General features: G+C 40.0%; 1 protein-coding gene across 1 annotated transcript in view; it reads left to right on the top strand.

The window, feature by feature from the left end:
- The first annotated feature begins 3089 nt into the window (after nucleotides 1-3089).
- UBE3C (ubiquitin protein ligase E3C) overlaps nucleotides 3090-24152 on the top strand; it is a 72092-nt gene continuing 51029 nt past the window's right edge. The window contains exons 1-9 of the mRNA XM_059466407.1: nucleotides 3090-3384; nucleotides 14158-14211; nucleotides 16890-16964; nucleotides 17604-17750; nucleotides 18418-18533; nucleotides 19960-20117; nucleotides 22131-22284; nucleotides 23059-23279; nucleotides 23559-23713. Coding sequence (XP_059322390.1) covers nucleotides 3319-3384; nucleotides 14158-14211; nucleotides 16890-16964; nucleotides 17604-17750; nucleotides 18418-18533; nucleotides 19960-20117; nucleotides 22131-22284; nucleotides 23059-23279; nucleotides 23559-23713 — 1146 coding nt within the window. The 5' untranslated portion in view covers nucleotides 3090-3318. The remainder of the gene's footprint in view (nucleotides 3385-14157; nucleotides 14212-16889; nucleotides 16965-17603; nucleotides 17751-18417; nucleotides 18534-19959; nucleotides 20118-22130; nucleotides 22285-23058; nucleotides 23280-23558; nucleotides 23714-24152) is intronic.

Here is a 24152-nt window from a genome sequence, read left to right on the forward strand (position 1 = left end):
AACCACCAAAGGAACAGAGGGCACACAGGTGCAATGCATGAACAGGAGGGTATAAAAGGTTGAGCTAGCAAGTAAGAATGGCAGACATTTGCAGCCTTCTGATGTGACAGGCTGTTACTTTGTATGAGTTGAAGCTTTGTGAGAGTGTGTAGTGGCACTCTGTGTATTGTGGCTGTCTTGACTGCAACAGGTGCTGTGGCACCTCCCCGTCCTCAATGAAAAGATTTTTTTTCTAGTATCTAATCTGAACCTACTATTTTTTGGTTTAAAGCCATTCCCCCTTATTTTGCCACTATGTTCTGTGGTAAAAATGTTCTTTCTGTCTTTATTGCAGGTACTGGAATGCCACAATGAGGTCACTCTACAATGTTCTCTTCTCCAGGCTGAAAAACCCCAATTCTCTCAACTTTTTTCTCATATGGGTGGTACTTCATCTTTCTAATCTTCTTGGTGACCTCCTCTGGACTCAACCCAACAAGCTGATGTTCTTCCTGTGCTGGGGATGCCAGAAATAAGCAAGACTTCTCAGACACTCATCACTTGGGCCTGTGTCATTTGCCAACCACTTCTGCAGAAGGTAACAGCCAGGGTCAGCAGAAGATCTTGTGTCTTTCTGATACTGGAGCTGGAACATGTCAAATGTGTATTAGTGAAAACCCTACTTCATAGAAACTCTGCTCTCTGCAGTTTCATGTTTCTTTTGCTTCTTACATAAGGAGAGATTGCATCCCTAAACTGTCTTTGCTACTGATAAAGATGGCACAAACTCATAACCTAACAGATTGCTTCTGTGCTAATGAAAATTAATTTAATAACTGCTAGGGACACCTAGACTAGTCCTTTTTTGTATGAGACTTATAAAGTTTATCAAGGCCAAAGTCAAATAAGTCAAATTGAAAAGAATCTTGTCATGTTTGGAAAAAAAACTTACTATCATTTCAATATAGAGTGATGGGATATTTCATCAGCAATGCAATGTGTTGAAACTATGGACAAACATTTGACATGGTATTTCACAATATCCTAAACCCCATCTGCATTTGTAAACAGTATTTAAGAGGCCAGGCTTGGTTATACTGAGACGATGTTATCTAGGGAAATGCCAGGCTAATGCTTACTCTTGCTAAGCCCTCATTCCCCTATGAAAAGTCTGAAATTTTAAAACTTTGACTCTTCTGAATCATCCAAATCCAATGGAATCTGAACAAATATTTCATTTGCCAGTCAGCTTGACAACAGTTAAAGAGCATTATACTCTTGGTATGAACAGCTGCAAAGCACATACATCCTCTCCTGCCGTGGGTACTCGCCATTTGTTTGTTGTGATATGCCGATGTGAGAATTCATGAGCTACAGCTCATGAAATCAAATTTCCACTGAAGGGAATGAGAGCTGGATTTGGCCACCTATATTTATTTACCACCTTGAGCTGCAGACTGAGTAACTGCTTTTTGTTCCTGTTGTTGTCTGCACCACCTCTGTGTCTGGAGGGATGCAGTCACCACGCTGAAAAAAATGGAGAATGGGCTAAGAAATGTAAAGCAGCCTCAGGTGTAGTTTCATGTTTGGGTCTGCTACTTTTACATTACGGCTTTTTTCTTTTTCCACTCCTCATCAGCTGAGGTCCTGAGCCCACCTCTATAATGTGTATTTTCCCAAGTGTATTGTCATGGCTACACAGAAGCCTGTATTGGTGTGTTTAGTCTTCACCCTAAACAAGAAGTCTTTGCAATAGGATCATGCCTGTCTCTTCATGGAGAAAAAGCAGCTCAGGAATGACCTGGTGGCCAAGGCCAATGGCATCCTGACCTGGATCAGGAATAGTGTGGCCAGCAGGAGCAGGGAGCTCATCCTTTCCCTGTACTTGGCACTGATGAGGTCCCACCTTGAGCGCTGTGTCCAATTCTGGCCTCTCAGTTTGGGAAGGATGTTGAGATGTTTGAGGGCATCCAGAGGAGGCAACGAGGCTGGAGAGGGGCTGGGAACACAAACCCTGTGAGGAACCACTGAGGGAGCTGGGGGTGCTCAGCCTGGAGAAAAGGAGACTCAGGGCTGCCCCCATCACTCTCTGCAGCTCCTGAAAGGTGCCTGTGCTCAGCTGGGGCTGGGCTCTTTCTCCAGGCAGCACTGACAGAACCAGAGGACATGGTCTCAAGCAGTGTCGAGGGAAATACAGGTTGGATATTAGGAAAAAGTTTTTCACAGAAAGGGTGATAAAGTTCTGGAATGGCTGCCCAGGGAGGTGGTGGAGTCACCATCCCTGGATGTCTTTAAAAACAGACTGGATGTGGCACTGGGTGCCAGGGTTTGGTTGAGGTGTTGGGGCTGGGTTGGACTTGATGATCTTGAAGGTCTCTTCCAACCCAGTGATTCTGTAAATTCTCTGAATTCTTATCTTTCCCTACAACCCCCTGAAAGGAAGGTATAGTCAAGTAGGGGTCGGTTTCTTTTCCCAGCACAGGACAAAAGGAACTGGACTTGATTTACACCAGGAGATGCTCAAGTAGGCCATAGGAGGATTTTTTTCACAGAAAAGTTTGACTAACCATCGGAACGGGCTGCGCGGGGAGTGGAGTCACCATCACTGGAGTTGTGTAGGAACTGGATATGGCACTTATTGGATGGAGGTGTTTGGTTAAAAAGTTCGACTCTATGATCTCAGAAGTATTTTTCAACCTTATTTATTCTGTGATATGCTACTAAAACTAGAAATTATGCGTACACAAATGTGTGTGTGTGTAGCAATTGTGTTCCCGTACCAAACAACGCTGAGGAGGGCAGCCCTATGCCAAAACCCTCAGCGCGGCCCGTCTGGGCAGGATGCGGCAGCGCAGCCCCAGCCGGCCCTTGCACACGCGCAGGGAGCTCCGGTGGAGGCCGGGGCAGGGAAGTTTCCCGTGGAGCACGGAAGTTTCCCGCAGAGCAGGGAAGTTTCCGTGGAACACCCGCAGCCGGGAGCGCCGGGACAGGCGGGACAGCCGGCGCGGGGCGGGGCGGCGGGCGCGGCCGTGTGTCGGGAGCGCGCCCGGCGGGCGGCGGGCGGCCGCCATCTTCTCTGCGCGGCCGGCGGGAGCGCTGCCTTTGCCCCCTCCTCCGCTCCCTCCTCCTCCTTCTCCCTCCTCCCACTACGCTCCTCCGTCGCCGCCGGTCAGGAACGGGGCGACCGGGATAGCGAAGGCCGCGGGAAAGGCGGGGGACGGTGGAGCAGCCCCGCGGGGGCGGGCGGGCCGCGGGGCGCCAGCCCGGGGGGTTCGTGCGGCCCCTCCGCTCGCCCTGCCGGCCGGCCGGGCCCCGCTCCCCATGGGATAAGCTGTAAACATGTTCAGCTTTGAAGGGGATTTCAAAACAAGGCCCAAGGTGTCCCTCGGAGGAGCGAGCAGGAAGGTAAGGAGCGGCGCCCGGCCGTGCCCGTGTGTGTGTCGGTTCTGTCGCCCCCCGCCCTGTTATCGGTGCTTTTACTGTCGGGCCTTCAGAAATGGGAGCAGCGATGACTAAGGTTTAATAGAGGGGAAAAACCCTCCCCTCCCGATGATGTGTTTATCTCTGATCTCCCTGCCTCGCTGTTATTATTATTTTTTTGTATAATCAGGCCACACCATCCCAGTCTTTTAGTGTAGTAAGAATTGTGGGAAGCGAGGAAATGTCTCCTTGGCTCGTCCCCCCCGCAGGCGAGCGATCGATCCCGGCTGCCGTGGCCCGTGGCACCTCCCCGGCTGTCGCTCTCCGGAAAGGACTCGGAGCCCTCCTGTCATTTCCCTGCGGAGGGAATGCCTGGCGTGGAGCTGCCTCGCCGGGGGATGTGGGACACACTCAGCCTCACACAACCCCGATTGCCGGGGGAGGTTCATCCACGTGAGCCGCGGCCAGCGCGTTGGTCTGTCAAGTTTAGGTTCGGTCAATTTGTCGTGCGCAGGGTTAGTCGCAGTTAATTGTCAGCTCCACCAGGCTCTTTGATTTCCTCATGTTTGTTGATGGGGAAAGAAGCAGAATGATTTATTCAGATCTTGCTCATTGCACACGGTCAGCAAATGTTTAGTCGAGCACTGAAGGGCACAGGACTTCGGAAGAGCGACGGAAAGGACAGAGTGTTTTTAGAAGTGGCCTGATCTGTAGGGGTCACTTTAATTCACTCTGAAAATACCGAGTCTCCCTGTTGTCATTGGAGATGGCTGTGTGGGAAGCCAATGAGTGTTTCCATTAGTATTTTTGAATTTTAATTGAGTAAAAAAATCAGTTTTTATCACTGTGCACTAAAAGGAAGTTTGATCCTTGGAAACCTTTATGGTTTGGCAGTACAGTGAGGAAATGAACAAAAATACTGCAATCTGTGATACTAAAATCACAGTGAAGTTTGCATTTGGGTGTATTGACTTAATATGAAGAGATTGTATAGAGAACTGTACTTAGATTATGCAGATTTCCTCTGATTCATCTTCTGTTTATCTTAAGGCATGTCTGTTCATTAGGTCACGTAAACTGGCATTACATGAGTCAAAATGCCATAAATACTCCCCAGCTTAAGTAGGAGTTGGCAGAGCATGTCCTGGTTCTCAGCTGTACACTTCAGGTACTTTGCAACTTTTGACCCTGACTTATGGTGTTTCTTACTGAACGTGTTGCCTCCTACAGAAGTAAGGAACTGCCATAACATCTTCTTTTACACTTAGCAATTCATGAAAATGTATCAGAATTATGTCTATTTTAATTATATGGGACAAATTTATTAATGTTATGCAGGCATAATTTTCCAAGGGCAAATATTAGCATGTAAAAGACTGGAAACTGAAATTGATGCATTACCTTCACTGTGTGCAGCAGAGGTTGTGGTTCATGATGAGATTAATACTGACTGGTGCACAGATTTCATGATTCTACATGGGTTCACTGAAGTGCTTGTGCTGCATCAGTGCAAATCAGTTACATGCAGCTCTGGGCAGCGTGGTTACACAGACATCCTAGAGTGTCCTTGGGAGAGCTGCTGGTTTGCAGAAGCTGGGTACAGTACTAAAGAAAGAATTTATTTAAACAGTAATAAAAATTACTTCTAAATGCAGTTTAGCTGAACTTCTGTGAAAATGTACTGCAACAGAGATTGCTGTGGGAAGTGTCTGTGGGTACCATGTGATGCCTTAAGATTTTAGCTTTTGAATTTTTCAGATTCTATACTGCATTAGTGCATTAGCTCTAAACTCCATAAAAACTGTAGTTAACTGTCTTCACATTTTGGGTAGACAAAACAGTCTGTCTGGGTCTGTTATCCAAAGACATCCTACAGCCTCAGGCCCTGAAAAGTATAAACGGAAGTGATTGGGGGGGAGCAAACTGGGGGAATAGAACTTCATTACCTGAAGCTGTAATTGGAGGATTAACCTCTGATATATAAACAGACTAAAATGATATCTGTCTGAAAAACTCATGACCATTGTCCATTTTGGGTGTAGCCCCTTGGGGAGGCTTCATCTGCTCTTAATGTACCTGAAGGCCCTTCATAAAATATATCTGCTTTTATCTTTTAACTTTGTCTGGTCTCTGTTTCTAGATAAGCCTGCATTAGTCATCATGTGAGTTTCTCATTATTTCATATCATAAGCTCCTTGGGATCATGGTTCTCATATGTATTGGCTTCATTTTTACAGAAAGCTGAATTGTAAATGATTTCCTTCCAGCTTTTGGTGCACATACTAAAAAACCTATTTTTTTTGACAAATGCCCTTGCCCTCCCAAATGGTGTATAACTTTAGAAGGGTCAATGCTGTACCTCTGCCATGCTTTTGGCAGCTGGCTGCATACTTAGTGCTGCCTGTTGTGATTCCTTTGATGGAAGGAGGCATCATTCAGAAACACTGGGGCCATGCAGGCTGCTTAGTGCTAAGAATAACTCTGTACCCAGTTTGGGGAAGTTTCCCAGAGTGGTTGCACCACTGCAGAACAATGACAAAAACCTCCTGTTTGAGGAGCCAGTCAGTGCTAAAGGTGCCAGTGGGGCCTGATGTGAATACAGCTACACCAGAATAGTGATCAGCAACACTATTAGAAATGTGGTTTTGCTGATGAACTGCAGCTCAAACAGTGACTGTGTTGGTCACAGCTGCCATGTGCTGACACCTGTCTGGCACTGCCCTGTGTGTCTGTAGTGTTCCCTTAGGCCCCACAGGGCCAGACTTCAGTAAGTTCTATCATTAGGAGCACAATGATAGAAGTAGAATTGGGGGCTTGCATAATTGTGGCAGTTAGGTATTGAATTTAGTGTGCCTTGTCATCACTAGCTTGTATGGAATTTCTGAATTACAAAACCAGAGAGCTTTGGGTCTGCTTTTGAGCTGTTTATATCTTATATCCATGTGTGTTATGGTCTGAATTGTGCATGCTCTTGGGAGGCACTTCAGTCCACCCATATCAAGCATCACTTGATTTTGTTCTAGTCACAGGCTGCAAATTAATGTTCTCAAAATTACTACCTCAGTGGCTGATCCTTTCAGAATGTTATTGTAACTTTATAATAATGCATTGTACAAAAGTGCAAAAATGTAGGTGGTATTGCCAGTGCTTGAACTTTTCCTTTTGTACCTACTTTCAAGAATCAGCTGATTCATCTGGACTGTTGACCCTGTTGTATGTGTTTGAGTGTGTAGATACAGGTTTTATTTACAATGTGATAATCTAATTTTAGAGGGCTTTATTTATTTATTTTTATTTTTGGGGTAGTTTTATCATCACCTTTAAAACCACACACACCTTTGTGTGTGTGGAAGATGCCAAGTCCTGATAAAGCTGTCTTTTCAAATGGTTCATCTGTAATACAATTTCTGGACAATTGTATTATGACAACACAACCCAGACTTTTCCTAGAAAAACATTAACAATCTGATGCTTGATTTAGGAGATTTGATGGTCTCTTAAGATGTCTGCTCAGACTAACTGGTCTGAGGGTTGCAGCACTAAGAGCCTCATAAAGCAAAGAACCTTTAAAACATGGTTCTTTGCTTTATGAGGCTTTTCAGAAGAAATTTTCAAGTTTATTTTAATTGTACTGGCAAACCATATTTTTGTGCTTCTTAGGTAAAGTAGCCTCCAAAACTGAGTGCTGATATTGGAGTTGTCTTGAATCGCTCATGGGCAGTAATTGTGCCTGGGAGGCTGTGGCTGCAGAGCCTGTGGGGTGTCAGGCAGGAAATGCAGAGCTGTGCATTGAGGGCTGCCTCGGGCTGCAGCTCAGGCCTCACCCAACCCCACTGGAGGGGACTGGAGCAGGTGGTGCCTTCACCTGGCTGCTCCATCCCTGTGTCTGCAGTGAACATGTGTCTGCCAGGTGCAGTGTCACCTGCCCTTCTGGGGACAGCTGGCAGCTGGCACTGAGTTTAGCATGAGTTGAACACAGCACAGAATTGGTTTAACCACGTCAGCCTGGCCTTGGACACTCAGGCCTAGTGTTACTTCAATGATTTCAGTAATATTAAGGAAAATTTGAGGTAGCAATGCTTTAGTGCATCCATGCAGGGCATCCCCAGGCCAGTGCTGGGAAGTCCAAGGGGCTCTGTAGTCCCACATTGTTGGATTAAGTTGTGAAATGTATGAGTGACACCTTGGAAGTCTAACAGGAAAACTGGGTAAAAGAATATTAAGTCAAATGTTCAGTATCACTGGAGCTATCTAAACCACGCTTTTACAAATCCCAAGATGGTTTATAATAAAATATTTTTAAATTATAATGCATTATGAGATGATTTAAGAAAACCCTCCTTTTTTAGAATTTGTAATACAGATGAGTTAGCAGGGTCACAAAAGTGAAAGTGAAAACAACTTCATTGAGTTTGGGTTTCTTTTTGACCTTTGGCTTTTTTTGTGGAAGACATAGAAGCTTACTAATGAACAAATATTGATGACTCCATCTGTATTTTAACAAGTCTTAGTGATTTCTTTTAATATGAACCTTTTACTAATCAGAGATATTCAATTTGCAAAGTTTAGATTTTAATTTAGTAGTTTCTGATTTGCTTTCTTAAATTAGTAGCATGACATTAAACATTAGATTATTATTTCCATTCCCTCTGCTTTCAGCTGAAGTGCAGAGGTAGAACTCCAGAGACACCTTGTTTGCTCTTTGTTGTCCATATTCTACACATGAAATAACTTCTTGTGGAATTAGAATTAAAATTAAAATTTTAGAAACAGTAGGCTGTAAAATTGCCAGTGCATGGAGAGATCTGCCCATGTTGGGATTGGCAGATGTCTGTAGGAGATAAGCATTGATGGGACAGTTAAAAACCAGTTTTGTTTCTCTCTTACTGATGGATTGAGGAGAATAGTTAATACTTTCAGGAAGGAATAATTTCTGTTTTATTATAACTTATTGACCCTACACCATGCCACAATGGAAGTGAAATGATGGTGAGGATTTATAGTAGGGGAATTCTAGATTAGAATTACAAATTGAGTGTTTATTTTTGAATGGAAAGAATTGCAGTGCTTTGCTCCCTGCAGACCTTTGTCCTGTCATGCACATGGTGTAGCAGGTACACACCTCACCCTGGGTCAGCTGGGATCTTGCAGTGTCACAGCCCAAGTCTTGAAATACTCTTGGATTTTCAGATCTGTGGTGTGAAAATATGAGGAGACTGCCATGTTGTAAAATAATGGCTGCCTGTTAGTAGGAAACTACACAGTTAATGCATCCTTGATTCTTAGGCTTTTTTTTCTCTCTGTAACATTTGAAATTCTCCTCATTAGAAAGCAAGCTATAAAAGATGGAGTTGTAGTTAGCTGACAGCAGTGATTGCACTGTTCTTTTCAGTTATGTGCTATTTTTTCAGATTCAAATCAAGAATTTCTGCTTTTCTAAATACATTTTCTCCCCTTGTTCCTGAGAAATGATGAGTCACAGAATGGTTTGGGTTGGAAGGGACCTTGAAGATTATCCTTTTCCAACCCCCTTGCCTTGGGCAGGGCCACCTTCCACTAGAAATAGCTCACCTAGAGCTCTGTGTATAATGTAAATCCTAAAAATCATAACAGGGACAAACAGCATAAATGCAAAAGCAGCTTCTTGCATTTCAGTTGCCTCTAGAGCCTCCAATCAAATCCTGGCTCCCCCTTGTGTGGTTTTGTGGGTACCATGATGGAGGAGGTTCCAGACCCCCTACATCCCACAGTAAATGTCAGCTGGAATTGAGCTGAGGCGTTTTCTGTGGCAGTGACTCAGTGAGGCCAGGCTTTGCAGGGCCAGCTGCCTCTCCTGGGCATAGCTCACACTCCCTTCTGTCTGCTCTACAGTAAACTTACCTGATTATTTACATTATTGTTAACAACAATCACAGGCTGCTGAACATACTCAGACATGTTCAATGGAATTTAAATTGTTGAGGTTCAGTTCAAGGCATTGTAAGCCTTTTAAAATGCAAATTTCTTCTGCTATTCTTGTCTAAAATAATGTCAGGAGATTGAAACATTGTTGAGAAGGTGGGGGATATTTCCCAGTGGCCACATTTATTCTGTAAAAATAAATGTTAAAAATTCTTCCATTTATTGGCTGGAGTTCCTGAATACTTGTGTTGAAAGGAATTTTATTCTATAAATTGCTTAGGTTACTTCATTTATTTTGGGAGTTGTTACTGATTTTTATGTGGTTCAAGTTCAATTCGGCTGTAAACTTGTGTTCCTCATTTTAAGGAAAGAAAAAAAGATTCAAGTTCCTGGATTTTGCAGATGAAAACCACACAAGTTTTTATAATTGTCCACAAAAAATGAAAAAAAGGTCAAGTGTTTTTTTGTTTTTTAAAGAAAATTTCATAAAAAATCATGCCTTGTACTTTGTGTGACCTCTTGTAATGTGAAATACGAAGCATTCTCAGCTATTAACCAAAATAAACCCTCTTAATTTATAAAGAAGCATCAAATATTTATTAATATTAAATTTTTGCTTCATTGTGTTGTTATTAATTAAAAAAAAATCTGTGTTTAGCTAGTACCTGAAAATAATTATTCAGTTTCATCTTTGCATCTGGGCATATTTAGGTTTTAAATTTATTTGCTATGAGATAGCCAGTAAATAGCTGTCCAAGAGTGTTCCATTTCAGATTTTAGGAGTCAACAAATATTAGAAGTGTTGAAGAGGATTTAATTATGTATACATTTTGTTTTTTATAAATCTGGATTTTGAGCCAAGTGTGCTGAAAGCTTATTTCTCTCAAGACAAAGTGTTCAAATGCAGAAGGGAGAGAGTGATAGTTTCTAAATTAGTGTACCTTGTTCAGCCTTTGGCTAGGATGTGTGACAGCTAGGAGATCTGCAAATGAACTTCTGCAACTAGAAAGTGTATTTCAGCAAAACAGGGATAAGAAAACAACTTTAATTCAACTTTCTTTTTGTATGATGGGTTGAGCTGCTGGTTTTGAAGCAGTGACATTGCCATTGTCCCACTGTCAGATGTGGCTGTTCCCAACTGCTGCCTTAGAGCAGTTCTGCCACCAGGAGCTTGGCTGTGATGAACAGCACAGTACATGGATGTTATCCCACGGACAAATTAACATTTCAGGTGTTACTCAGCATTTCTTTGGTGGCAGTCACACATTTTCCTGTCTGTGTGCTGTCCTCCCTCTGCTTCTCTGTTTTCACCTATTTCCTCTGTCTTACCCTCAGAGTCATTTCTGTAGTGTTGCTTCTGTGTTTTGCTGTCACGTACTTCTCTGCTTTCTTGTTTCTTTGTGCTGTGCCCCACAGGAAACTTCTCAAATGGGGTTTTTCACGGGGCTGAGCAGGAGGTTGGTTGTCTTTTCTCTGTTGGAGAAAGCATCAGGCAGAAAAGGGACAGCCAGACGTGTCCTACACTGTGTGAACACTCATGGATGGTGCATTCCATGTTCTGCACTTGGGAGGGCAAGCCCTGAAGGAAGAAGGGCTGATAAAAAGTCAGGACTGTGATTCAGGATATGGCTTTCACTCCTTTTTCACCCTTAGGGGTGTAACAGAGTCAGGACAAGCTTAGGCTTTGTTCCTCCTACCTTGTCTGCCTGCCTACCTTGAAAGAAAGACTCAACACCAGACGTGTTCCTGTCTGGCAGGAGAAGGACAATGGCGTGAGCAGAGCAGGGTCAGGGCAGGGTGGGGAGCAGGAGTGAGCCAGGTGTGATCTCTGGGGGTTCTGGGCTCTCTCCTGCAGTGAGAGCTCTGGCAGCAGCCAGGTGTGATCTCTGGGGGTTCTGGGCTCTCTCCTGCAGTGAGAGCTCTGGCAGCAGCCAGGTGTGATCTCTGGGGGTTCTGGGCTCCCTCCTGCAGTGAGGAGCTCTGGCAGCAGCCAGGTGTGATCTCTGGGGGTTCCTGGGCCCTGTCCTGCAGTGAGAGCTCTGGCAGCAGCCAGGTGTGATCTCTGGGGGTTCCTGGGCTCCCTCCTGCAGTGAGAGCTCTGGCAGCAGCCAGGTGTGATCTCTGGGGGTTCTGGGCCCTGTCCTGCAGTGAGAGCTCTGGCAGCAGCCAGGTGTGATCTCTGGGGGTTCTGGGCTCTCTCCTGCAGTGAGAGCTCTGGCAGCAGCCAGGTGCCCGGGCTGTGGCTGGCGGCAGTCGGAGGCTCTGGGTGGGAGTTGTCGAACGGGTGTCACTGCAGTTCCGAGCCAGCCACAGAGCAGCAGCTGCTGAGTTCAGCTCCTTTCACAGTGCTGGCTGTCAAGGGCCAGTTCAGGGAGGATTTCAGAGGTGACTTCAGTGAACTCTCTTTAAGAAATGATTTTGCTGTTATGCCCTTTGTATTGGAAGAAGATTATTTCATGTTACTTTTCATCTCTTTCCTACTGCAGGTTTGTTTTCTTTTGCACATGCATAGTTACTTTTTAATTTCTGAAGGGGCAGTGTATTCCAGCTTGGTTTAATAACTCTTTAAGGGGATATATTTTTATTGAGTTTAATTTAAATGTGTTCTTTAGTCATAGTTATGATCTGTGTATATCTTGTGAATATGAGTAACAGTATTATTTTACCCATAATAATTTGTAAAGGTGGGATGTACTTATACCCGAGTATTTTATTGTGTATTTTATATCTTGAATATTGAGTATTTTATATATATATCTTCTATTTTGTTTAATTTATACTCTAACAAATTGGCATTTTTCTTTACAAGTACTCAAAGCAAGTATGTGGCTGACTAAAAACTTCTGTTAGTTTCAGAGTGGACTGAATTAGAGACTGATGGCTACAAAGAAACCCAGTTCTTCATCAATGAAAAGCTGGTGATACACTAAGGATACACTGCCCTTTTACATCTCCTTCCCTCGTCAAATGATTTAAAATTGATTGTTTCTGATTGTTTGTTCTCTGACCACGTATTTTCCTGTATTTACAATAATTTGTACTGTCTGTCTTTGCTTGTGTTTTTTCATACCATTCTCTTCTCTATTCACACGCAGCAATTTGTTTTCCCTTTCCTGTATTTTGTTCTGCTTTTTCTTCCTGCTTTCTCTCTGAATTGTAAGGAAAAATTACAAAACATTTTTTCTAAGCAGAAATGCACTTTACATGGTGCTGTCTGCAGCACAGTCATTTCTAAACTGGGATATTTCACCACCTTCTTTAATGCACCAGGTATCAGCTGTTGAAAAAGTCCTGAAACTTTAAGCCATTTGTTGGTTATTAATTTAGTACCTTGTTTTGTCTGTGTGTGCCTTTCTGTACTGCTTGAGTGTGGATACATCATCCCTATGTATGGATTTCCTTGAGTTTGTTTGTCCTGTGTTTAACACATGGAGCAAACCCTGTCTTTAGAGGGCAGTAGCTGTAGTTAGTGGTGTCTTTGGCCATAAATACTGTCTTTAGAGGAAAGATGGTTAACCTCCTTGTGGCCTTTTTTTGTTTTTCACTCTTGGTGGTCTGTAAGAGTATTTTCTATCCTAAAGAAAAGCAGAGAATCATGAAAGAAACCCAGAGAATCATGACTTTGCTTCCTCTATATCTTCAAAAAAGAGGTGCTGAAGAGTTTTGCTCTCATTTTTTGTTTCTGCTGATAGACACTGAAACAATTCCAGCACAGTTGTTTTAGCTGCACTTAAATATTTTATAAACATTTGTTTGCCAACTTCAAATTGATTTTTCTGTATTAAAATACAGTACATTTTCAGCTTGAGTGTTTTTTAATTTCTTAACTTCTCTAGGCTAATATGGGCATACATAGGAGAACAAAGTTGTCATTTGTGTCATAGTGTCAAAAAATGAAAATAGTTTTCTTAAATCTGCTGTGTGTTTTGGACTGGATTTGGGAAGGTGCTTGGGTGTTTTCATCTCCTGTTGCCTGCAGTGGGAATTGAATACTGTGCATCAAAATTGAGTTATTTTGTATATTTCCTTGGAAATTACCCAGAATCATCCAGTAAGAGACTCTTGCAAATAAAGTTTTGTTTATATATTATAATCTGTGAGTACTTTTATAAAATTGTGGTTTAAAAGCTAATGTATGGTTTTTCTGTTGGAATAATACTGGGTTTTGAGGCCTCATGAGCACTTTAGTATTCTTGTCTTTTTCTCTGTTGGTGAGATCACTGTCCTGAAAGTTTTAATGCATAACCTTAATTTGGGTGAAGAGTTCAAAATTTTTAAAGGAAAAATTCCTTCCATTTATGCTGTGTATCTCTTGACATCTTTTCTGGACAAGCTTTGAGAAAAGGAATAAGTAAATACAAGAGCTTTGGCATTTTTGTAAGTTAGACAAAAGAAAGGGGCTTTGGAGCAGGATGGGATTGCTCTGAACGTGCCACAGCTTGCTGTGTGCACCTGGGCCAGGGATTTATGTACCCTCCAGGCAAGGAAAACACTCAGACTTTGGTATGGTCTGGTGGGACTGGGACCTTTTTGTGCTGCAGCTCTGCCATTTTTAAATGGCTGATGTTTGCCAGGGTGGTTGGGATGCTGAGAGCACAAACATGGACAGGGATCAGTACAGTTTGCTGCTCTTTGCTGCTCCCTTTTCATAGGGACAAACTTCCCTCCATCGCTGTTCTTCTGGGAGGGCTGCCTGCCATGTGTTTGTGAGCTCAGAAAATGATTAACACCCACTTTGCTCTGTGATTTATGTGCTATGCATTTTGAGCAATCCCTGAAGTCTGCATTAAATATCCTGAACACAGCTGAAGTGTGTTTGAATGAAAATGCAGGGTTATCTTTCTTTGTGTCTTCCAGGAAGAAAAGGCTTCTCTCCTTCATCGAACTCAGGAAGAAAGGAGAAAACGAGAGGTAAAGTAGCCTGTAAGCGTTTGCTGCCTGCTGGAATTTCCTTTGGTGGTACATTTACAGTGCTAAATACTTCTGCTGCTGTCATACTTAGTTCAGGAATGTTTTCTTCCAATTTGCGAGTTCTGTACAGTCTTAAAGTATGCTTTAATTGGCAAAAGAATTTAAGTGCTTTTAACTGTTCCTTAGAAGTGCTTTTCATCTCAAAAGATAAGCATGCACTGGGTTTAAAGGGAAATTTCCCTTTTATTTTGGTGTTTATTGGATCTAGTCTTTTTTGAGAAAAGATAAGGATTTGGCTAGTAAATTGGAAACTTTACCTTATTCATAGTCTATTACTATGGGTTGGTCTCAGCAAACTTCCTTTGGCTCCTGGTTCTGCTGTGGTTTCTTGGCTGACCTTTAGTACTTCACTTCCCCAGTGTGTACCTCACTTCTGTGAAGGTAAAATCAGAACAGTAGAATTCAAGAAACCTCAAGTGCTTTGAAATCACCTGATAATGAAGGACCAGTGAGAAGCTGATGTGAGAGGCTTTAAGCAACCTTAATACTGGTTTATGATGGGAACTTACTGCTCTGGAAAATTCAGGCTGGAATAGTGCAAAGGAGGAATAGGCACTGAAATGAAGAACCCAAAATTTAGCAGAATGGAATTAGACTCAATATGTTAATTTTGTCATTTTCCCCCCACCCCTCCTATGTAAGTTGAAAAAAAAAAGTGTTAAATACCGATAAAATACATTAAGTACATTAAAAAATGTAACTATGCAGGTTTCATGTTCATAAAGAAAAAAACTCTTTGGCCCTTAAAGGTGTGTTTGACCCATGCTAGATTAATCTCAAGTTCTGCAGTTTCTGTGGACAGTTACTGCTTTTTCTTTTTCTCTGCAACATGGATCTGTAGTTATGGACTAAGTTCAAGTATGAAAGTACCAGGATTTCATCCATTAGTTCAGAATTCCATATTATGGATCAGATTTATGATCAATGAGTCTTTAGCAACACATGTAAAAATTCTTTGTGGTCCATAAACCCATTCAGTTGCTTGTCTCTGTCCTGTGCAAAGCTGATGCAGAGCCACCACTCATCCCAGTGCAGGTACACATGTGCACACTTGTGATTTGCTGTGGCATGGAGCACATTTTCACCAAATGAATGGCTCCTCTGAGAATAAAATCAGCTATGGCTTTTCAAAACTGCCTGTAGCAGAATCTTAGCAGTGACCTCAGACTTAAAACCTGTGCAGTTGGGAGTCTCTAATTGACAATTGTGTGTTCTGAGATAAAACCAGTACCTAGAGAGGAGGAGGAGTTATCTGTGTTTCAGTTGAGCCTTACATTATGGTTGTGAAGAGACACCACCTCTCTGAAACTCTCGTGATTGCACTTTCACTGTCAGTATTTTGGAGAGAGAAATACCCTTAGGCCTATCAAAATTTTGATTTTGGTCCATGATATAGAAGCAGTTAGTCTTCAAGAATTTGCTTATTTAGATAAGTTACTTTAAGAACCAAGGTTTTCCAAGAAAAATAAAATAGGCCTTGAATAGTGATTTTGTCTGATGTTCTCTCTGGTCAGTTCAGGTCCTGCTTTTAACTTGGATGTGTCTTTATAGGACAATAAATTGGAAATCAAGGATTTGGGACTTGAAAGTTTATGTGAACTTTCCAAAAGTATTTTGATGAAATTTATGAAAACATTTTGGTGTTTTGTTTTGTCTGGTGACCCTCAGAATTATAGGTTCAGTATAGTTTAAGGATTGATTAATTTAAAATTCCTCTTTTTAAGCAGGCTTCTTGATCTTTGTACTTTAGGTTCATGAGCAACTCTTTATTTCCCCTCTTTTATTCCCTAAGAAACCACATGGACATTGTTAGAAATATAATTACAGTAGCCACTTCCCATAGATATTTATTGTAATGGGATATGCCCAGGGTGTTGTCAGGGAACCCTCCAAGAGCTCTTTGCACAGCATCTCAAGCAAACTGGCTTTCAGTTCCTCAGAGCCTTTGTAAAAAGGTGATTTTTGCTACTCTTTCCACTTTCTGAGGATGATGTTATAAAAAGGATTCACTACTTATGCCTGGTTTTGGAGAAGAGACTTAGAATTTTTATTAATTTTTTTATTTTGCTTCTGTGCCACAGTGAGCTTTAAGCCTCATTTTCCTTTTCATGGCAGTACTGTCTCCAAATAACTGATTTTTTATTGTTTTCCCCACATCTAAATTGTGCCAGCATCATAATGCTTTTATATTATTTGAGTGAAAACAAATAAGTGGATTGTCAGTGTTTGCTGCTCTATGCAGAAAGAAGAATGATGTAATTGAATTTGGTGAATCCTTCAGAATTTTTCAACAGTGTTAAGACTTTGTCTAATAAAATGCATTAACAATAAAGTGATGCAAAATAATAAAATATTTCTGTTGATCTCTGTAGTATTACATACTTACTGTGTATTAAATACTCTTTCACAATATTTAATGGTAAATTTGCATTTAAAAATGAAAAGCAGTCTCACTGATTTATGTGTATTGGGTATGAGCATTAAAATTTATTTGACTAATGATTGCTGCTTAATTTTCATTAAAAAGCCATATTGAATACAAATATATTGGATAAAGTGGTAGAAATTAAGAGTCAGTCCTGTGATACTGATTTCAGTTTTCTTGCTTTGTTTTACAGGAAGAAAGGCGGAGGCTGAAAAATGCAATAATAATCCAGTCATTTGTGAGAGGGTACAGAGACAGAAAACATCAAGTCAGTACCTGATTATTTAATTAGAAAGACGCTGAATGGTTTTGCTGAAAATGAGATTTTCTTGTAATAAATAATTTATTGAAAAATTGTTTTGAGTATTTGAGAAATTGGAAGTTCTTTTTTCCCTCTCGGCATTTTCATTTCAAACTCAATATTTTAGTAAACAGATGTGTATTCTGCAAAGCATGGATGTGACTGGACCTGGCTGGGATCCTGCAATGTTTTTTTAGCTGATAAATTGGATAAAAAGAATTAAGTAGTAAGAACTTTCACACACCAGTGGAGCTTTTAAATTTTTTTTCAGTGTGGTTAAGGTTGTAGTTTGAGTCAAAAAGTTGATTTAGGTTGCTGTTGGATAGATTCTCCTAAGAAAGAGTTTTGTTTAAGTTCATTAATTGGAATAAACTGGACTAAAATATTTGATGTGATAATGCTTGATAAGCAGCAGATTTGTTGCAACTGTGCTGAGTTACAGAATGGAGTTATGGCTTCAGCTGATATCGTGTATGTTTTGATCTCTACAAATCTGTGCTGTATCTGTTTTACTGCTTTGCAGTCTCACTGCATGGGAAGCTGAGGTTTTGCTCTGTTGTAAATCACAGCCATTACTGATGTATTGATGCATGTTTTGTTTTTAAGTACTCTATCCAAAGAAGTGAATTCGATCGCTGTGCTAGTTTGGCTCAGTCTGGAGGAGCCTTTTCCACTGCTAATGGGGCGAATTTGACTCTCTTGGTTCGCCAGTTGCTCTTTTTCTACAGACAGAATGAGGACTCCAAGCGTTTGGTGAGTACTGTTACATTCCTTTATCTGTGGTACTTGCACTTCATGCACTTTTAGAGTGGTGTTTCACTTCAGAGTGCACTTTTCACTGCACTCTGCTCTTTTTCATTTAGTCACCACTTAAAATTGTATTTTACAAGCGTGTGTGCCCACACACATTTATAGTATGTCAAGTGAAGCCTTGAAAAATCCTATGTGTACTATTCATAGTAAGTTTTAAAAAACACTGTACTTCTATTAGGATTTTAATTTTTAGGCAGTATTTCTACTTAGCCCCGTGGTCATTCCCAAGGTGTTTGGGTGGTGATTTTTTTTCTCACTGTCAGTATTGCTGGCATATCAATTGCAAAGTCACTGCCAGCTTCACAAATGTATGAGTAAGTGTGATTTGTAGTGGCTGTTAATAATGGACATTAAAGAATTATAGCTATTTAAAAAGAAAAAAATTACCAGATGGTGTAACTCAGTCTTAACTCTGAAAATTTAGTACTAGTGGTTGTGGAGTTTATAATGAGTAACAATTTGTTTTTCCTCAACTGAACATGATTCAGTCTGAGTTTGTAAGTCCTCCAAAGGTATCCATAACAGCATTGAAATATCACTGTCTGAGTTGTCATAGATGATAGAACTTGTCATTATAAACTGTAAACTTGTGCATATCTTGTTGCAGGTATGGATGTGTCAGAATTTAATTAAACAGAGTTCTCAGTTTGTTAAGCAGTTGGATGGTCCAGACAGACTTACTTGCTTATTCCAAATAAAAAGACTGTTGGGGCTGTGTTGCAGGTAATTTATTCTTTTTCTATGTGCTACTATTTAAAAAGTGTTCAGAAATTATGATGGGCACTTGTTTGTTTTTTTGTAGCAAGTCAAGTATTAAATGTACATTATTTTATGTAGAGAACTGTTTATATTATATATGTGTCATCCCTGGTATAGGACACCTGTTCCTGTGTAGAACAGTCAAATGTTCTGAAGCTCTGTTGACTTTCAAATTCAACTTGTACTTAAGGATGCTCTCCTAGGATAGGCCTGAGTCTGTTCTTAACTGTTTTTGTATAGTGATATCATTGACAATATTTGTGGAAACCAGGTTTTCTTGGGAACTGATAGTGTTTAGATGTTATTACCTGAAGTAGATTAATGTTCCAAGGATATGCTTTGGATAGATGTTGTTTCAAAGCTAATATAATTGAATATGGCTTTCCTCACTCTTTATTTTGAACTGAAGACATATTGAGCAGTCACATTTTGGCTTCAGCATTAAATTTATTATTTGTAGTGGGAGAATCACAGAAGGGTAAATCTTTTAAGGTGACTTGAATATCTGGCAGCTATTGTTATTCTTTTATTAGAAAACAATATATTTGTTCTTATCAATAATAGGGACTAGTTACACTCTGCAGAGCTTTAAAATACTTGTTTTTATGAAAGTTGTTTAATTTAAGTCACTAAAACTCGTGTTCTTATAAGTGTAGTGTGTAAACTGCATGTATGATAAAAGGTGACACCAGATTCTAAAGAAGACTTGGGTGGTGGACTTTAAAGTCCTTGTGCAATGGGACACAGATGTGGTGCCACTGCATGGAATTGTACATTTCACTACAGTGGAAATTGTGTTTTTGTAAATGCAGCTCTTAATATGGACAGGGAAGAAAGCACATTGTTAGGACAAGTCAGTTGTCTTGCACTAAAAAATACTTTGAATTCTAAATAGGCTCTTAGTCATCATAATTTCTGTGGTTACTGATAGCTGTTACATAAGCAACTTGTTAAAAGGGAGGGAATGGTTGTAGTTTTAATATTTCAGTCTGTAATCAAAGCCATACTGTGTTAGTTGTGCACATGATGTTCCCTAACACCCGTTCCCAGCTTGTGCTGCTCTGGGGCTTTCATGGCTTCATTTGTAATGTGGTTAGTGGTACATGTTGGTAAAACATGTATTATTCTTTGCTTCTCTCCTAGTTTATGCAGTAGACCTCCAAATTTTCAAATTACTAAGAGCAAGAATTTAATAGGATTTAAAGGTAAAATGCCATATTCATAGCTACCTGAAAATCAGGACTTATTATTATAAAGATGCCAGCAAAAAGATGTAGCTAAACCACTGAGAGCACCTGGAAACCAGGTAGATAGAAATAAGTTACTTTAAGGTGAATGTGTGGTGAAAAATGAGAAATATCTTGTTAAATAATTTTAATTTCATTTCTAGGCTACTGCAAAATTGCAATGATGACAGTCTGAATGTTGCACTTCCTATGAGAATGCTTGAGGTATTTTCATCTGAGAATACGTATTTGCCTGTTTTACAAGATGTCAGCTTTGTGACATCATTAATTGAACAAATTTTGCACTACATGGTTCAAAAAGGTGAGTAGCTAGGAGCCAGAAATCTGGGAAGTAATGAAAAATTGAACACCTGAAGCTCATATTGTTTAATAAAATTTTTGTCTTTACCACAGACAGGATGAATAAAGTGCTGCATACGCTAACCTATGCCTTAGGTGGATATTGTCCTTGTAATGAGGTCATGGCTTGAGAAATTGCTGCTTGATTTCTTTGGAAATTCTCTTTATAAATTGAATATTCTACTGAGTTATTTACAGAGACTTGTAGCACAACTTTTGATAGTGGGTGGATATTGCCTAACAAAATTTTATTCCAGAAGATGTTTAACACACTCTCATGGACACACATACTGTTGCAGATCTAGGCCTCAGTTGTGTAAAAGTTGATAATTGTGATGCAGTACTGTTCTCTGTAAATATTAATTTTCATTATTATTCTAGATTGGCATTAGCTTTTCATCCTGCCAGCACTCAGACACCTTAGCAGGGATGGTGGCCTGGCTTTTATTTCTCTCCTGCCATCATCAGCAAAACTGTTTGCTGAACTGCAGTCAGTGACACCTGTGCAAACATACCAAAGGTTAATGAATTGGATAGTTAGCACCAAAATGATGTTTAGTTGCAAAGAAACTTTATTGCTCTGGGAATGTCCAAAATAAATTATTTTGCCTTTTTGATATGGTGGCTTGAGTTTGCAAAACTTGTGAATTGTGAGGAAAGACAAAAGCATTTTGAAATAAATCTCTTGGATCCAGCCTCTTTGGTGTAAAATGCAGGAAGTCCATCTTCCAGTCATTGGTTATTGGAATATTTCTATATAATGTTTACAGTACGTTCAGTGGACTTGATTACCTAATCCTTGTTACTAAGGACTGTATGTTGAAATCACTAAGAGGAAAAAAAATCATTCTTAATGTAGCACATTTATTTTACTTGCCTTGGCTTAACAGAAACTCTGTCACGTTGGTTTTTGTATAATAAATATGCATGTATTTATTCTTTTAGTATAATATTCTGTCTTCACAACTGATACATGAAAGTTTGAGATTATAGAGTCATACATTTTTACTAAAATTTAGCTTTCTGATTACTTACAATGAAAACAAAAAGAAGTGGTTTTGTGTAACTGCAAGTGTTCTGTCTCCTAATAAGTTTTGATGCTGAACTTGTAAAGAATCTGTTACAGTTTTCATTAGTGTATGTTTTTGGATAGAATGGCCTTCCATGTGTGTCTGGTCAGCATTGCTAAGTCATTCCTTTATGGGACTTCCACTGTAACAAGTTAGGTGGTCCCTGAGAAGGGTTCTCAGACTGGACTCTCAGTGGTGTGACACTGTTTATGCATTTACAGTGTTCCTGTTATTGTGGGACTTGTGTCTTAGTTTGGGAGTTCATTGAGCATGAAGGAAGTTGCTTTAAGAAGAATGAAATCATGTGGTTCCATTTGTACTTCAGTGAGATAAAAATAAATTCCTCTCTATACATGTCTTTATGGCATGGGTGATAATGCATTTTATTACTGTCTGAGAGGGCCCTGCTCTGGAAATAGTGATTGTATTCTTCAGTCTGCTAAGGCAAGGTGGTCACAGAATTGGGACATTCTGCCAGCAGGCCTCTTGCCTTATGGTGCAGTCATGTTTTGGAATAGAGTAGAAAATTCTTCATTTCTGGAACAGTGAAAGTACAATACGACTAGAGTCACTCAAAGAAGAGGAGAACATCCTTGCATAAATCATTATTTTAAAAATCAAAGTATTCACTTCATTCACTTCATCAGTAAGAGCTGATTGATCTTTCATAACCATATTCAGAGACAGTTTGATTATCTATGAATGATTTTATAATGTGATGTTTCCAGAGAGATTGCTGATACAGCCTGTTATTTATGTGAATGTGACTTGGACTATTGTAAAATGTCTTCCTAAGTCAAGCTTCATGTAATGAATTAGAAAGTATTTTTCAACTTCATTTATTGTTTTATATGGAAAAGAAGAAAAATAATGCTATGTTTAAAAGTGATGTTTTTTGCTTGCAGGCTACTACAAGTCGCTTTATTTGTTAATTAACAATAAGCTTCCCTCGAGTATTGAGTATTCTGATGTTTCTCGTGTCCCTATTGCAAAAATACTTCTGGAGAATGTTCTGAAGCCGTTGCACTTTACATATAGCTCCTGTCCAGAAGGTGCAAGGTAAATAAAGATAACATGAAACATTTGTGTACTCATTTGCTATAATCACATGTGCAGTTTGTTGTTGTCTAGTGTCCAGCCATTTGTTCAGTGCAGCTTGTTGATTTATTTGTACAGTAATGATTTTTTGGTAGCACTGTACATCACTGAAGCAATGTAGTTTCAGGTGTTTTTAAGAAAAAGGCAATAAAATGCTGAATGCTGCAATAAACAGAGTGCAGAGAATAGCAGGTATCAGCACACAGGAATGAGGGCGTGGAAAATTTAGATGAGAGCAGAGATGCAGCTAAGGGTAGATGAAAAGAATTTCAGAGTTCAAAAGAACTTTGTGACAGATGAGCTGAGGTTTATGGAGAGAAATTACTAAGGCAGCTTGCAAGCAGAAAGAGTCAGGTGTGTAGACAGAGAACATGAATTCAGGTTGTATCACATGCAGTAGGGTTTTTTGTTGCAATAGGATTTTGTGTAAAAGGGTTTTTAAGATGTATTTTTTTCTTCAATATTATAAAAATGTATTTTATTTCAGAATAGTTTTCTTCCAGTTCATGAAAAGTTTAAAGGATAAAATTGCATGTAAGATCATTAGGAAGAGGATTTAGTCTAAGGAGTTAATTTTTGAGAAATCTGATGTACTGGGATGGAATTAATGGAGCACATCTTTGCAGTCCTCTTGATGGATGTGTTCATACTTGTAAAATGATCTATTGTTCTATTGGTATAATTGTGGGAAATTTTGCCTGTATTTTCTATAGCAACAATTTTTCTTCCTTTCAGGCAGCAGATTTTTGCAGCCTTCACAGAGGAGTTTCTGGCAGCACCTTTTACAGATCAGATATTCCATTTCATCATTCCAGCGCTTGCTGATGTGCAGACCATTTTCCCTTATGAACTCTTTCTGAATGCACTATTATTAGCAGAAAGTGGATGTTCAAGAAGAAGTGATCAAGCCCCATGGCTTTTCTACTTTGTGTTAACAGTTGGAGAAACATATTTGGGTGAGCAAGCTGAGTGGACAATTCATGGATTTTTTCATGTTGGAGTTAATATGTTAGGTATTTCCTCAGCATGGTTCATTGCCAAGTAAAAAGGACAGTTTGTGGATAAAAGTGTTGGAGAGATCTGTTCTGTTACGTATTCTTACCCTTTTCATTATAAAAATGCACTAATTTGATAAGATTTGGCATAACTTGTTTTGGTCAGGTATTTCTGGTAAAATATTTTTTATAGCACGTTGTGCTCTCCCTGATGATGATTTATTTCTCTGTATGTACTAGGATCCCTTTCAGAGGAAGGACTTCTTGTATATTTGAGGGTACTCCAGACTTTTCTCTCTCAGCTGCCTGTGTCTGCTGCTGGTACAGATTGTCAAGATGCAAACAGTGATTCTGAAGATGAGGATGAAGAGATCAGTAAAATGACAACTACACCAGTAAGCAGTGCAGAATTCCTGTCAATGCATTTGTGCTACAGCAACAGCAGCAGAGATAGGCAAAAACATGATCACTCTAAGTCCAGTATTTTTCTATAGGTGTAGAAGGGAGCCTGTTTGCTTCTTAAAAATTGGTGTCTGTTCCCTGCAAGCAAATGGAACCGATTGTTTATATTAAAGCAAACTCCTTACTATAACAATAGATCCAAAACTACAGATAGCATGTCTGTGAAAGTACAAAGCTTTTATTTAAAAAGAGACTTAAAATTGCCTTTTTATGTTTGTATTTTACAGAGATTTTCTTACTCTCTGTATTCTGTAGGTCCACAATGTAGTTGAGATATCATGAAATACAGTGATACTCCGACCTAGTGTTTTTTTTCTTTTCCTCATGGAAATAACTACAATTTTTATGCTGTAGAATAGGTCAGTACATACC

Source organism: Ammospiza nelsoni, chromosome 1, assembly GCF_027579445.1.
Source record: "Ammospiza nelsoni isolate bAmmNel1 chromosome 1, bAmmNel1.pri, whole genome shotgun sequence".
Lineage (NCBI taxonomy): Eukaryota > Metazoa > Chordata > Aves > Passeriformes > Passerellidae > Ammospiza > Ammospiza nelsoni.